At 43.2% G+C, this 16,661-nt stretch overlaps 1 protein-coding gene across 1 annotated transcript; it reads right to left on the bottom strand.

Annotated features, from left to right (window-relative positions):
- Window positions 1-15,221: 15,221 nt before the first annotated feature.
- Window positions 15,222-16,366, bottom strand: LOC125537883 (uncharacterized). Its single transcript, XM_048701238.2, has 3 exons — window positions 16,314-16,366; window positions 16,126-16,191; window positions 15,222-16,054 (listed from the first exon to the last, which is right to left on the bottom strand). The coding sequence occupies exons 1-3, from the start codon at window positions 16,314-16,316 to the stop codon at window positions 15,416-15,418; spliced, it is 708 nt and encodes a 235-aa protein (XP_048557195.2). The 5' UTR covers window positions 16,317-16,366; the 3' UTR covers window positions 15,222-15,415.
- Between the last annotated feature and the right edge of the window lie 295 nt (window positions 16,367-16,661).

The following is a 16,661-nucleotide window of genomic DNA, read 5'->3' as shown; positions in this document are numbered from 1 at the left end:
GAAAAAAAACTTTTACATGTAAATTTCCAATTATATATACTAATCTCATAATTCTAGGCTTACCTTCAATTCTTTGATGAGGTCCTCCGTGAGCTTGCCATTTGTACGGGTACGCCTAAGGCACTCATCCATTTTCTTTTCAAGGGTGCACATCCTATGGTTTTGTTCTATACCGGACTCCCGCACGAGGGAGGCAACTTCTTGCAAATCAGTCAATACATGTCCGACGAGTACCTTAATCTGAGACTTTGAAACAGTTAGAATCATATAACTGCATACTAGTTGGAATGTTACAATATATATTTGTGCCTTATGTAACTCATTTACCTGAGCGCCAGTCTTCGGTTTGGCCAGCGTACCATCTCATGCTGGAATGAAAGGCCTCATCAGGTCCTCAACATACTGCAATTTAGTGTCATTAGTATGATTTAGAAAATATATATGTTACATAATCCAGGCAATGTGCTGACATTTTACCTCTTCAACTCCCAGATAATTATTCTGGATTATATTGTCAACCTTTTTTGCCTTCTCCTCGCTCTAGTTTTGGATCAGCGGCCTTAACCCTTATTCATACGAGATGCTAGAGTCCAATTGGTGCACTCTGAACTTCTCGTAGTCTCCCACTTGCACTAGAGTCAATAATCTAGATTATACAGTAATGATTCTAACACCCATGGAGCCTTGGTGCTGATCATGTTTTGCTCGTGGAAGAGGCTTAGTCAACGGGTCTGCCACATTCAGATCCGTATGTATCTTGCAAATCTCTATGTCTCCCACCTGGACTAGATCCCGGATGGAATTGAAGCGTCTCTTGATGTGCTTGGTTCTTTTGTAAAATCTGGATTCCTTTGCCAAGGCAATTGCACCAGTATTGTCACAAAAGATTTTCATTGAACCCGATGCACTAGGTATGACACCTAGATCGGATATGAACTCCTTCATCCAGACTCCTTCGTTTGCTGCTTCCGAAGCAGCTATGTACTCCGCTTCACATGTAGATCCCGCCACGACGCTTTGTTTAGAACTGCACCAACTGATAGCTCCACCATTTAATGTAAACACGTATCCGGTTTGCGATTTAGAATCGTCCGGATCAGTGTCAAAGCTTGCATCAACGTAACCGTTTACGATGAGCTCTTTGTCACCTCCATATACGAGAAACATATCCTTAGTCCTTTTCAGGTATTTCAGGATGTTCTTGACCGCTGTCCAGTGATCCACTCCTGGATTACTTTGGTACCTCCCTACTAGACTTATAGCAAGGCACACATCAAGTCTGGTACACAGCATTGCATACATGCTTTTACTCTTGTTGCAGCTCGGAACAACAGCATGGGCCATCATCTTTCAACTTTGCTTTCTCAAGGAACGCATTAAAATTCAACGGAACAACAGCACGGGCCATCTATCTACAATCAAACATACATAAGCAAGATACTATCAGGTACTAAGTTCATGATAAATTTAAGTTCAATTAATCATATTACTTAAGAACTCCCACTTAGATAGACATCTCTCTAATCCTCTAAGTGATCACGTGATCCAAATCAACTAAACCATGTCCGATCATCACGTGAGATGGAGTAGTTTCATTGGTGAACATCACTATGTTCATCATATCTACTATATGATTCACGCTCGACCTTTCGGTCTCTGTGTTCCGAGGCCATATCTGCATATGCTTGGCTCGTCAAGTATAACCTGAGTTTTCCGCGTGTGCAACTGTTTTGGACCCGTTGTATATGAACGTAGAGCCTATCACACCCGATCATCACGTGGTGTCTCAGCACGAAGAACTTTCGCAACGGTGCATACTCAGGGAGAACACTTCTTGATAATTTTAGTGAGATATCATCTTATAATGCTACCGTCAATCAAAGCAAGATAAGATGCATAAAGGATAAACATCACATGCAATCAATATAAGTGACACGATATGGCTATCATCATCTTGTGCCTGTGATCTCCATCTCTGAAGCACCGTCATGATCACCATCGTCACCGGCGCGACACCTTGATCTCCATCGTAGCATCGTTGTCGTCTCGCCAATCTTATGCTTCCACGACTATCGCTACCGCTTAGTGATAAAGTAAAGCATTACAGCGCGATTGCATTGCATACAATAAAGCGACAACCATATGGCTCCTGCCAGTTGCCGATAACTCGGTTACAAAACATGATCATCTCATACAATAAAATTCAGCATCATGTCTTGACCATATCACATCACAACATGCCCTGCAAAAACAAGTTAGACGTCCTCTACTTTGTTGTTGCAAGTTTTACGTGGCTGCTACGGGCTTAAGCAAGAACCAATCTTACCCTACGCATCAAAACCACAACGATAGTTTGTCAAGTTGGTGCTGTTTTAACCTTCGCAAGGACCGGGCGTAGCCACACTTGGTTCAACTAAAGTTGGAGAAACTGTCACCCGCAAGCCACCTATGTGCAAAGCACGTCGGGAGAACCGGTCTCGCGTAAGCGTACGCGTAATGTCGGTCCGGGCCGCTTCGTCCAACAATACCGCCGAACCAAAATATGACATGCTGGTAAGCAGTATGACTTATATTGCCCACAACTCACTTGTGTTCTACTCGTGCATATAACATCAACACATAAAACCAAGGCTTTGATACCACTATTGGGGAACGTAGTAATTTCAAAAAATTTCCTACGCACACGCAAGATCATGGTGATGCATAGCAACGAGAGGGGAGAGTGTGATCTACGTACCCTTGTAGATCGACAACGGAAGCGTTTGGTTGATGTAGTCGTACGTCTCCACGGCCCGACCGATCAAGCACCGAAACTACGGCACCTCCGAGTTCTAGCACACGTTCAGCTCGATGACGATCCCCGGACTCCGATCCAGCAAAGTGTCGGGGAAGAGTTCCGTCAGCACGACGGCGTGGTGACGATCTTGATGCACTACTGTCGCAGGGCTTCGCCTAAGCACCACTACAATATTATCGAGGACTATGGTGGCAGGGGGCGCCGCACAAGGCTAAGAATATGATCACGTGGATCAACTTGTTCTGTCTCTAGGGTGCCCCTGCCTCTGTATATAAAGGCTCAAGGGGGGGGGTGCGGCCGGCCAGGAGAGGCGCGCCAGGAGGAGTCCTACTCCCTCCGGGAGTAGGACTCCCCCCCCCCCCCAATCCTAGTTGGAATAGGATTCGCGAGGTGGAAAAGAGAGAGAGAGAAGGAGGGGGGCGCCGGCCCCCTCTCTCCTTGTCCTATTCGGACTAGGGGGGAGGGACGCGCGGCCCAGCCCTGGCCGCCTCTCCTCTTCTTCCACTAAGGCCCACTAAGGCCCATATAGCTCCCGGGTGGTTCCGGTAACTTCCCGGTACTCCGGTAAAATCCCGATTTCACCCGGAACACTTCCGATATCCAAACATAGGCTTCCAATATATCAATCTTTATGTCTCAACCATTTTGAGATTCCTCGTCATGTCCGTGATCTCATCCGGGACTCCGAACATCCTTCGGTACATCAAAACGTATAAACTCATAATGTAACTGTCATCGAAACCTTAAGCGTGCGGACCCTACGGGTTCGAGAACAATGTAGACATGACCGAGACGTGTCTCCGGTCAATAACCAATAGCGGGACCTGGATGCCCATATTGGATCCTACATATTCTACGAAGATCTTTATCGGTCAGACCGCATAACAACATACGTTGTTCCCTTTGTCATCGGTATGTTACTTGCCCGAGATTCGATCGTCGGTATCCAATACATAGTTCAATCTCGTTACCGGCAAGTCTCTTTACTCGTTCCGTAATACATCATCCCGCAACTAACTCATTAGTTGCAATGCTTGCAAGGCTTAAGTGATGTGCATTACCGAGAGGGCCCAGAGATACCTCTCCGACAATCGGAGTGACAAATCCTAATCTCGAAATACGCCAACCCAACATGTACCTTTGGAGACACCTGTAGAGCTCCTTTATAATCACCCAGTTACATTGTGACGTTTGGTAGCACACAAAGTGTTCCTCTGGTAAACGGGAGTTGCATAATCTCATAGTCATAGGAACATGTATAAGTCATGAAGAAAGCAATAGCAACATACTAAATGATCGGGTGCTAAGCTAATGGAATGGGTCATGTCAATCAGATCATTCACCTAATGATGTGATCCCGTTAATCAAATAACAACTCTTTGTTCATGGTTAGGAAACATAACCATCTTTGATTAACGAGCTAGTCAAGTAGAGGCATACTAGTGACACTCTGTTTGTCTATGTATTCACACATGTATTATGTTTCCGGTTAATACAATTCTAGCATGAATAATAAACTTTTATCATGATATAAGGAAATAAATAATAACTTTATTATTGCCTCTAGGGCATATTTCCTTCAGAGGCATCCTTCCTTGCGGTGCCGGCACAGTGGAACTCTCAATGAAAGCACCAATGTCGGTGTCAAATGAAGGAAATATGCCCTAGAAGCAATAATAAAGTTATTATTTATTTCCTTATAATCATGATAAAAGTTTATTATTCATGCTAGAATTGTATTAACCGGAAACATAATACATGTGTGAATACATAGACAAACAAAGTGTCACTAGTATGCCTCTACTTGACTAGCTCGTTGATCAAAGATGGTTATGTTTCCTAACCATGAACAATGAGTTGTTGTTTGATTAACAGGATCACATCATTAAGAGAATGATCTGATTGACATGACCCATTCCATTGGCTTAGCACCCGATCGTTTAGTATGTTGCTATTGCTTTCTTCATGACTTATACATGTTCCTATAACTATGAGATTATGCAACTCCCGTTTACCGGAGGAACACTTTGGGTACTACCAAACGTCACAACGTAACTGGGTGATTATAAAGGAGTACTACAGGTGTCTCCAAAGGTACATGTTGGGTTGGCGTATTTCGAGATTAGGATTTGTCACTCCGATTGTCGGAGAGGTATCTCTGGGCCCTCTCGGTAATGCACATCACATAAGCCTTGCAAGCATTACAACTAAATATGTTAGTTGTGAGATGATGTATTACGGAACGAGTAAAGAGACTTGCCAGTAATGAGATTGAACTAGGTATTGGATACCGACGATCGAATCTCGGGCAAGTAACATACCGATGACAAAGGGAACAACGTATGTTGTTATGCGGTCTGACCGATAAAGATCTTCATAGAATATGTAGGAGCCAATATGGGCATCCAGGTCCCGCTATTTGGTTATTGACCGGAGACGTGTCTCGGTCATGTCTACATTGTTCTCGAACCCGTAGGGTCCGCACGCTTAAGGTTACGATGACAGTTATATTATGAGTTTATGCATTTTGATGTACCAAAGGTTGTTCGGAGTCCCGGATGTGATCACGGACATGACGAGGAGTCTCGAAATGGTCGAGACGTAAAGATTGATATATTGGAAGCCTATGTTTGGATATCGGAAGTGTTCCGGGTGAAATCGGGATTTTACCGGAGTACCGGGAAGGTTACCGGAACCCCCCGGGAGCTAAATGGGCCATGATGGGCCTTAGTGGAAAAGCGAAGAGGCAGCCCTACATGGGCTGTGTGCCTCCCCCTTCCCCTAGTCCTAGTAGGACTAGGAGAGGTGGCCGGCCCCCTCTCTCTCTTTTCCCCCTCCGCGAATCCTATTCCAACTAGGATTGGGGGGGGGGGGGCAATCCTACTCCCAGAGGGAGTAGGACTCTCCTGGCGCACCCCTTGTGGCCGGCCAGCCTCCCCCCTTTGGTCCTTTATATACTGAGGTAGAGGCACCCTAGAACACACAAGTTGATCCACGTGATCTATTCCTTAGCCGTGTGCGGTGCCCCCAGCCACCATAATCCTCGATAATACTGTAGCGGAGTTTAGGCGAAGCCCTGCTACCGTAGTGCATCAAGATCGTCACCACGCCGTCGTGCTGACGGAACTCTTCCCTGACACTTTGCTGGATCGGAGTCCGGGGATCGTCATCGAGCTGAACGTGTGCTCGAACTCGGAGGTGCTGTAGTTTCGCTGCTTGATCGGTTGGATCGTGAAGACGTACGACTACTTCCTCTACGTTGCGTCAACGCTTCCGCAGTCAGTCTGCGTGGGTACGTAGACAACACTCTCCCATCTCGTTGCTATGCATCACATGATCTTGCGTGTGCGTAGGAAATTTTTTGAAATTACTACGAAACCCATCAGTGGCATCCGAGCCTAGGTTGATGTTATATGCACGAGTAGAACACAAGTGAGTTGTGGGCGATATAAGTCATACTGCCTACCAGCATGTCATACTTTGGTTCGGCGGCATTGTTGGACGAGACGACCCGGACCAACATTACGCGTACGCTTACGCGAGACCGGTTCCCCCGACGTGCTTTGCACATAGGTGGCTTGCGGGCGACTGTCTCTCCAACTTTAGTTGAACCAAGTATGGCTACGCCCGGTCCTTGCGAAGGTTAAAACGGAGTCTATTTCACAAACTATCGTTGTGGTTTTGATGCGTAGGTAAGATTGGTTCTTGCTTAAGCCCGTAGCAGCCACGTAAAACTTGCAACAACAAAGTAGAGGACGTCTAACTTGTTTTTGCAGGGCATGTTGTGATGTGATATGGTCAAGACATGATGCTGAATTTTATTGTATGAGATGATCATGTTTTGTAACCGAGTTATCGGCAACTGGCAGGAGTCTTATGGTTGTCGTTTTATTGTATGCAATGAAATCGCGATGTAATGCTTTACTTTATTACTAAACTGTAGTAATAGTCGTGGAAGCACAAGTTTGGCGAGATGACAACGATGCTACGATGGAGATCAAGGTGTCACGCCAGTGACGATGGTGATCACGACGGTGCTTCGGAGATGGAGATCACAAGCACAAGATGATGATGGCCATATCATATCACTTATATTGATTGCATGTGATGTTTATCCTTTTATGCATCTTATCTTGCTTTGATTGACGGTAGCATTATAAGATGATCTCTCACTAAATTATCAAGAAGTGTTCTCCCTGAGTATGCACCGTTGCGAAAGTTCTTCGTGCTGAGACACCACGTGATGATCGGGTGTGATAGGTTCTATGTTCAAATACAATAGGTGCAAAACAGTTGCACACGCGGAATACTCAGGTTATACTTGACGAGCCAAGAATATACAGATATGGCCTCGGAACACGGAGACCGAAAGGTCGAGCGTGAATCATATAGTAGATATGATCAACATAACGATGTTCACCATTGAAAACTACTCCATCTCACGTGATGATCGGTTATGGTTTAGTTGATTTGGATCACGTAATCACTTAGAGGATTAGAGGGATGTCTATCTAAGTGGGAGTTCTTTAATTAATTTGATTAACTAAACTTAAATTTATCATGAAACTTAGTACCTGATTAGTATCTTGCTTGTTTATGTTTGATTGTAGATAGATGGCTCGTGCTGTTGTTCCGTTGAATTTTAATGCGTTCCTTGAGAAAGCAAAGTTGAAAGATGATGGTAGCAATTACACGGACTGGGTCCGTAACTTGAGGATTATCCTCATTGCTGCACAGAAGAATTACATCCTGGAAGCACCGCTGGGTGCCAGGCCTGCTGCAGGAGCAACGCCGGATGTTATGAATGTCTGGCAGAGCAAAGCTGATGACTACTCGATAGTTCAGTGTGCCATGCTTTACGGCTTAGAATCGGGACTTCAACGACGTTTTGAACGTCATGGAGCATATGAGATGTTCCAGGAGTTGAGGTTAATATTTCAAGCAAATGCCCAGATTGAGAGATATGAAGTCTCCAATAAGTTCTATAGCTGCAAGATGGAGGAGAACAGTTCTGTCAGTGAGCATATACTCAAAATGTCTGGGTATAATAATCACTTGATTCAATTGGGAGTTAATCTTCCAGATGATTGCGTCATTGACAGAATTCTTCAATCACTGCCACCAAGCTACAAGAGCTTCGTGATGAACTATAATATGCAAGGGATGAACAAGACTATTCCCGAGCTCTTCGCGATGCTGAAAGCTGCGGAGGTAGAAATCAAGAAGGAGCATCAAGTGTTGATGGTCAACAAGACCACTAGTTTCAAGAAAAAGGGCAAAGGGAAGAAGAAGGGGAACTTCAAAAAGAACGGCAAGCAAGTTGCTACTCAAGAGAAGAAACCCAAACCTGGACCTAAGCCTGAAACTGAGTGCTTCTATTGCAAGCAGACTGGTCACTGGAAGCGGAACTGCCCCAAGTATTTGGCGGATAAGAAGGATGGCAAGGTGAACAAAGGTATATGTGATATACATGTTATTGATGTGTACCTTACTAAAGCTCACAGTAGCACCTGGGTATTTGATACTGGTTCTGTTGCTAATATTTGCAACTCGAAACAGGGGCTGCGGATTAAGCGAAGATTGGCTAAGGACGAGGTGACGATGCGCGTGGGAAACGGTTCCAAAGTCGATGTGATCGCGGTCGCACGCTACCTCTACATCTACCTTCGGGATTAATATTAGACCTAAATAATTGTTATTTGGTGCCAGCGTTGAGCATGAACATTATATCTGGATCTTGTTTAATGCGAGACGGTTATTCATTTAAATCAGAGAATAATGGTTGTTCTATTTATATGAGTAATATCTTTTATGGTCATGCACCCTTGAAGAGTGGTCTATTCTTGTTGAATCTCGATAGTAGTAACACACATATTCATAATGTTGAAGCCAAATGATGCAGAGTTGATAATGAGAGTGCAACTTATTTGTGGCACTGCCGTTTAGGTCATATCGGTGTAAAGTGCATGAAGAAACTCCATACTGATGGACTTTTGGAACCACTTGATTATGAATCACTTGGTACTTGCGAACCGTGCCTCATGGGCAAGATGACCAAAACACCGTTCTCCGGTACTTTGGAGAGAGCAACAGATTTGTTGGAGATCATACATACAGATGTATGTGGTCCGATGAACATTGAGGCTCGTGGCGGATATCGTTATTTTCTCACCTTCACAGATGACTTAAGCAGATATGGGTATATCTACTTAATGAAACATAAGTCTGAAACATTTGAAAAGTTCAAAGAATTTCAGAGTGAAGTTGAAAATCATCGTAACAAGAAAATAAAGTTTCTACGATCTGATCGTGGAGGAGAATATTTGAGTTACGAGTTTGGTGTACATTTGAAAAATTGTGGAATAGTTTCGCAACTCACGCCACCCGGAACACCTCAGCGTAATGGTGTGTCCGAACGTCGTAATCGTACTTTACTAGATATGGTGTGATCTATGATGTCTCTTACTGATTTACCGCTATCGTTTTGGGGATACGCTCTAGAGACGGCCACATTCACGTTAAATAGGGCACCATCAAAATCCGTTGAGACGACGCCTTATGAACTGTGGTTTGGCAAGAAACCAAAGTTGTCGTTTCTGAAAGTTTGGGGCTGCGATGCTTATCTGAAAAAGCTTCAACCTGATAAGCTCGAACCCAAATCGGAGAAATGTGTCTTCATAGGATATCCAAAGGAAACTATTGGATACACCTTCTATCACAGATCCGAAGGCAAGACTTTTGTTACTAAATTCGGAAACTTTCTAGAGAAGGAGTTTCTCTCGAAAGAAGTGAGTGGGAGGAAAGTAGAACTTGATGTGTAACTGTACCTGCTCCCTTGTTGGAAAGTAGTACATCACAGAAAACTGTTTCGGTGACACCTACACCAGTTAGTGAGGAAGCTAATGATAATGATCATGATACTTCAGATCAAGATACTACTGAACCTCGTAGATCAACCAGAGTGAGATCCGCACCAGAGTGGTACGGTAATCATGTTCTGGAAGTCATGCTACTAGATCATGATGAACCTACGAACTATGAAGAAGCGATGGTGAGCCCAGATTCCGCAAAATGGCTTGAAGCCATGAAATCTGAGATGGGATCCATGTATGAGAACAAAGTATGGACTTTGGTTGACTTGCCCGATGATCGGCAAGCAATTGAGAATAAATGGATCTTCAAGAAGAAGACTGACGCTGACGGTAATATTACTGTCTACAAAGCTTGACTTGTCGCGAAAGGTTTTCGGCAAGTTCAAGGGATTGACTACGATGAGACTTTCTCACCTGTAGCGATGTTTAAGTCTGTCCGAATCATGTTAGCGATTGCCGCATTTTATGATTATGAAATTTGGCAGATGGATGTCAAAACTGCATTCCTGAATGGATTTCTGGAAGAAGAGTTGTATATGATGCAACCGGAAGGTTTTGTCGATCCAAAGGGAGCTAACAAAGTGTGCAAGCTCCAGCGATCCATTTATGGACTGGTGCAAGCCTCTCGGAGTTGGAATAAATGCTTTGATAGTGTGATCAAAGCATTTGGTTTTATACAGACTTTCGGAGAAGCCTGTATTTACAAGAAAGTGAGTGGGAGCTCTGTAGCATTTCTGATATTATATGTGGATGACATATTGCTAATTGGAAATGATATAGAATTTCTGGATAGCATAAAGGGATACTTGAATAAAAGTTTTTCAATGAAAGACCTCGGTGAAGCTGCTTACATATTAGGCATTAAGATCTAAAGAGGTAGATCAAGACGCTTAATTGGACTTTCACAAAGCACATACCTTGACAAAGTTTTGAAGAAGTTCAAAATGGATCAAGCAAAGAAAGGGTTCTTTCCTGTGTTACAAGGTGTGAAGTTGAGTAAGACTCAATGCCCGACCATTGCAGAAGATAGAGAGAAAATGAAAGACGTTCCCTATGCTTCAGCCATAGGCTCTATTATGTATGCAATGCTGTGTACCAGACCTGATGTATGCCTTGCTATAAGTTTAGCAGGGAGGTACCAAAGTAATCCAGGAGTGGATCATTGGACAGCGGTCAAGAACATCCTGAAATACCTGAAAAGGACTAAGGATATGTTTCTCGTATATGGAGGTGACAAAGAGCTCGTCGTAAATGGTAACGTTGATGCAAGCTTTGACACTGATCCGGACGATTCTAAATCGCAAACCGGATACGTGTTTACATTAAACGGTGGAGCTGTCAGTTGGTGCAGTTCTAAACAAAGCGTCGTAGCAGGATCTACATGTGAAGCGGAGTACATAGCTGCTTCGGAAGCAGCAAACGGAGGAGTCTGGATGAAGGAGTTCATAACCGATCTAGGTGTCATACCTAGTGCATCGGGTCCTATGAAAATCTTTTGTGACAATACTGGTGCAATTGCCTTGGCACAGGAATCCAGATTTCACAAGAGAACCAAGCACATCAAGAGACGCTTCAATTCCATCCAGGATCTAGTCCAGGTGGGAGACATAGAGATTTGCAAGATACATACGGATCTGAATGTTGCAGACCCGTTGACTAAGCCTCTTCCACGAGCAAAACATGATCAGCACCAAGGCTCCATGGGTGTTAGAATCATTACGGTGTAATCTAGATTATTTACTCTAGTTCAAGTGGGAGACTGAAGGAAATATGCCCTAGAGGCAATAATAAAGTTATTATTTATTTCCTTATAATCATGATAAAAGTTTATTATTCATGCTAGAATTGTATTAACCAGAAACATAATACATGTGTGAATACATAGACAAACAAAGTGTCACTAGTATGCCTCTACTTGACTAGCTCGTTGATTAAAGATGGTTATGTTTCCTAACCATGAACAATGAGTTGTTGTTTGATTAACGGGAACACATCATTAAGAGAATGATCTGATTGACATGACCCATTCCATTGGCTTAGCACCCGAACGTTTAGTATGTTGCTATTGCTTTATTCATGACTTATACATGTTCCTATAACTATGAGATTATGCAACTCCCGTTTACCGGAGGAACACTTTGGGTACTACCAAACGTCACAACGTAACTGGGTGATTATAAAGGAGTACTACAGGTGTCTCCAAAGGTACATGTTGGGTTGGCGTATTTCGAGATTAGGATTTGTCACTCCGATTGTCGGAGAGGTATCTCTGGGCCCTCTCGGTAATGCACATCACATAAGCCTTGCAAGCATTACAACTAAATATGTCAGTTGTGAGATGATGTATTACGGAACGAGTAAAGAGACTTGCCGGTAACGAGATTGAACTAGGTATTGGATACCGAGGATCGAATCTCGGGCAAGTAACATACCGATGACAAAGGGAACAACGTATGTTCTTATGCGGTCTGACCGATAAAGATCTTCGTAGAATATGTAGGAGCCAATATGGGCATCCAGGTCCCGCTATTTGGTTATTGACCGGAGACGTGTCTCGGTCGTGTCTACATTGTTCTCGAACCCGTAGGGTCCGCACGCTTAAGGTTACGATGACAGTTATATTATGAGTTTATGCATTTTGATGTACCGAAGGTTGTTCGGAGTCCCGGATGTGATCATGGACATGACGAGGAGTCTCGAAATGGTCGAGACGTAAAGATTGATATATTGGAAGCCTATGTTTGGATATCGGAAGTGTTCTGGGTGAAATCAGGATTTTACCGGAGTACCGGGAAGGTTACCGGAACCCCCGGGAGCCAAATGGGCCATGATGGGCCTTAGTGGAAAAGAGAAGAGGCAGCCCTACATGGGCTGTGTGCCTCCCCCTTCCCCTAGTCCTATTAGGACTAGGAGAGGTGGCCGCCCCCCTCTTTCTCTTTTCCCCCTCCGCGAATCCTATTCCAACTAGGATTGGGGGGGGGGATCCTACTCCCAGAGGGAGTAGGACTCTCCTGGCGCACCCCTTGTGGCCGGCCAGCCTTCCTCCTTTGGTCCTTTATATACTGAGGTAGAGGCACCCTAGAACACACAAGTTGATCCACGTGATCTATTCCTTAGCCGTGTGCGGTGCCCCCAGCCACCATAATCCTCGATAATATTGTAGCGGAGTTTAGGCGAAGCCCTGCTACCGTAGTGCATCAAGATCGTCACCACGCCGTCGTGCTGACGGAACTCTTCCCCGACACTTTGCTGGATCGGAGTCCGGGGATCGTCATCTAGCTGAACGTGTGCTCGAACTCGGAGGTGCCGTAGTTTCGGTGCTTGATCGGTTGGATCGTGAAGACGTACGACTACTTCCTCTACGTTGCGTCAACGCTTCCGCAGTCGGTCTGCGTGGGTACGTAGACAACACTCTCCCATCTCGTTGCTATGCATCACATGATCTTGCGTGTGCGTAGGAAATTTTTTGAAATTACTACGAAACCCATCATCAAAACCGGCGGATCTCGGGTAGGGGGTCCCGAACTATGCGTCTAGGCGGATGGTAACAGGAGACAAGGGACACGATGTTTTTTCCCAGGTTCGGGCCCTCTCGATGGAGGTAAAACCCTACTCATGCTTGATTGATCTTGATGATATGAGTATTACAAGAGTTGATCTACCACGAGATCGAAGAGGCTAAACCATAGAAGCTAGCCTATGGTATGATTGTTGTTCTTGGTCCTACGGCCTAAACCCTCCGGTTTATATAGACACCGGAGGGGGATAGGGTTACATAGAGTCAGTTATAAGGAAGGAGATCTACATATCAGTATTGCCAAGCTTGCCTTCCACGCCAAGGAGAGTCCTATCTGGACACGAGACAAAGTTTTCAATCTTGTATCTTCATAGTCCAACAGTCCGGCCAAAGGTTACAGTCCAGCTGTCCGGATACCCCCTAATCCAGGACTCCCTCACATGTATTACATATGTTAATCATGTATTTGAATTTTTTTGATCAATCATTTGAATAACGTGAATAACAAAATGTTGACCGTGTATTGAATTTTTTTACCAAGAATTTAAAAAAATTCTTAAATGTGTATAAAGAAAATTCCCATGTATACAAAAAATATACAATGTGTATGAAAGAAGTTGATCATGTATTTATAAAATGTTAATCAAGCATTTGAAAATGTGTTAAACTTGTATTTGAATTTTTTTAATCAAGCATTTAGAAGATATTAAACTGTATAGAGTACAATGTGACAATGCTAATAAAAAATGTTGACCGTGTTTTGAATTTTTTAATCAAGCATTTGAAAACTGTTGACGATGTATTAAAAATTCTTTATCTTGTATTTGAAAAAAAATGTTAATCAAGAAGTTTTGTTAAAATGTGTATAAAAAATGTTGGCCATGTTTAAAAAAAATTAATATTGTATTTGGAAAAAGTTATTCAATCATTTGAAAAATGTTTAAAATGTGTATAGAAAAAGGTTGAACACGTATTGAAAAAAATGTTAAACAAGTATTAGAAAAATGTTCGTGATGTATATGAAGAATGTAGAATAAAACCAAAAGAAACAAAGAAAACAGAAAAACAAGGAAAAAGAAAAAGAAACAAAAGACCAAAGGAAAAAACTAAATAGAAACCAAAGAAACAAGTGCTAGTGCAATTGAAAACAGGGAAAACTGATCGACAAACAAAGAAAAACAAAAGCACAGTGGCTGGAAATGTAAGCCCCCTACATCACAAATCTGACAACGGTTACATAAGAAATCCCATCTAAATCTCATCTACCTCCATATGCCTATAGAAGGATTACTCAGACATGGATGTGGGCATCATGAAATTATTGATGGAGTAGGTTGGTGATGATGGCGGCGACAAATCCCCCTCTCCAGAGCCAGAAACGGACTCCTGATAACAAGAGGTGATGGCGGCTCTGTATCGTAAAACATGATGATAGGTTTCCGTGGTTTTTTGGGCATATATGGGAATTTATGACGATGGAATCGTCTTAAGGCGGTGGTCAAGGGCCCCACATGGACATGTAGAGCGCCGTGGGGGTAGTGCTTCTTAATTCCTTGAATATTCTAGAATTCTCCAAAAATCCTGTCCAATTTCGAGAACTTTTATTTTTTGCACAAAAATAAACAACATAGTTCTGCTGAAAACAATGTCAGTCTGAATTAGTTTTATTTAAATCATGCAAACTAAAAGATAAAATAAAAGCAAAAATGTTTGAAAAAGTATGTATGTTTGGGACGTGCTAACACCCCGAAGCTTAATTTATTGCTTATTTTCAAACAATTTAGTTGACAAAATAAATATGATAAGAAAAATGGAGGACAAGTGCAGATTAAAATGACTGTGTAGGTCTGAGGTGGCGTGCTGGATGGCCACTGCTGAGCAAAAGAGCCGAATCCGGGGAGCCACAAGCACGACGCAACTAAAGGCTTCAGATGATAAATGCAGTACCACTGACTTGTAGTTCAGTTATGTATGGAGGAACCCATCAGTTTAGTTCAGCCCATTTGTCTTAACGAAAGCACATGGTATTACTACATAGATCGAAAGGAACATCGGAAAGGATCCATAAATCAAGTGCTTACAATTTTTGAAAGAGCTTACAACACCTAGAAAGAAACTCATAGCCATGCATAGAGGAAAATTAAAAGGGACAAGTACCCATGTTGCGTACACAGCAACATCACGAGTACATATGTTGAAATCACGTAGTAACAGCCCGTACTCCGACTGTCAACAAATTGAGCAAGAGCTGCAGCATCTCCCATCGTACTTGTCCTGCAGCGTGTCGTAGCTGTTTTTCAGTTCCCTTTTCTCCTCTCTGGTCTTTCTTTCTTTACGCACCAGCTTCTCGTTGTCCTTCTTCAGTTCCTCATTGTCCTTGGCCTGCTCTTCGTTCCTCCTCTCCAGATTATCAATCCTCATAGTTTTTTTCTCATCTAGCTCCTTCGCCAACTTTCCTTTCTCCTCCACCAGCGTATTTTCCTTCTTCTTCAGATCTGCAATCTGTGTTCCCGTATTTTGTTCCTTCCTCTTCAGCTCTGTGATACCCTTTCCCAGCTTTGTTTTCTCCTTCACCACTTCTTCTTTCTGCAAGTCCAGATTCCCTATCTTCTCCACCAGCTTTCCTTTCCTCATGTCCAGCCTATCAATCTTTCTTCCCGTCTCTGTTTCCTTATTCTTCTGCTCTGTGATATCCTCTTCCACATTATCTTTCTCCATGGCCACTTTCCCTATGCGAGTCTGGTTGTCTTTAATTTTAACATTTTGTGTGCTAATCTTGTCCTCCAGGTCTTGGATAGTCCTCTTTAGATCTCTGTTGTCCTCCTCCACTTCCTTGCCCTTCGAGCTTTGGGCATTCGATCCCTTTGCCTGCAACAAGATTATAGTAAGTCCTTTGTAGTTTTCTTCTCGGTACCTGTAATATCATTCATTTTGTTAACCTTGTTCTTCGGTTCTTTCTTCTCCTCCACCACTGCTTTCTTCTTGCTCTTATTCGGTGCCTCTGCCTGCAACAAGAGAATTGTCAGTACAACTATGTGATAGTGCACCAAGGAAGAACAAGTACGAAAGGTAACAAGATAATGAACAAAAGTTCTCTCTCTATATAACAAAAGGTCCACTACTCTACCATTGTGTGTATTTGTGGTGTGTGTCCGTGTCCTTGAACCTTTGATTCCTGCTTTGATCAATGAAGCCTGGCCGGCCACACTTATATAGCCGCAATCTGTACGTCAACGCCCCGTCTATGTGTGTAATATTCGCTGCGGTTTCCTAGCTACGCCCACTACTATTTTCTTAGATCAAAAGGCTCATCATCATGTTCCATTTCATAAGAAGAAAGCAGCTCCACTTCCTTTTGCAAGTCATTTAGATGACCAAAGCAATAACTAGGCAAGTTCGTCAACACGCGCAAATTAGTGGATATGTATAACGTATGCATTTAGTACGTACTACAACATGATTAAAGGTTCAATGT

This window comes from Triticum urartu, chromosome 1A, assembly GCF_056163025.1.
Source record: "Triticum urartu cultivar PI428250 chromosome 1A, HENAU_Tu73, whole genome shotgun sequence".
Classification (NCBI taxonomy): Eukaryota; Viridiplantae; Streptophyta; class Magnoliopsida; order Poales; family Poaceae; genus Triticum; species Triticum urartu.
The sequence above is the reverse complement of the archived record's forward strand: the minus strand, read 5'-3'. Positions and strand labels throughout refer to the sequence as shown.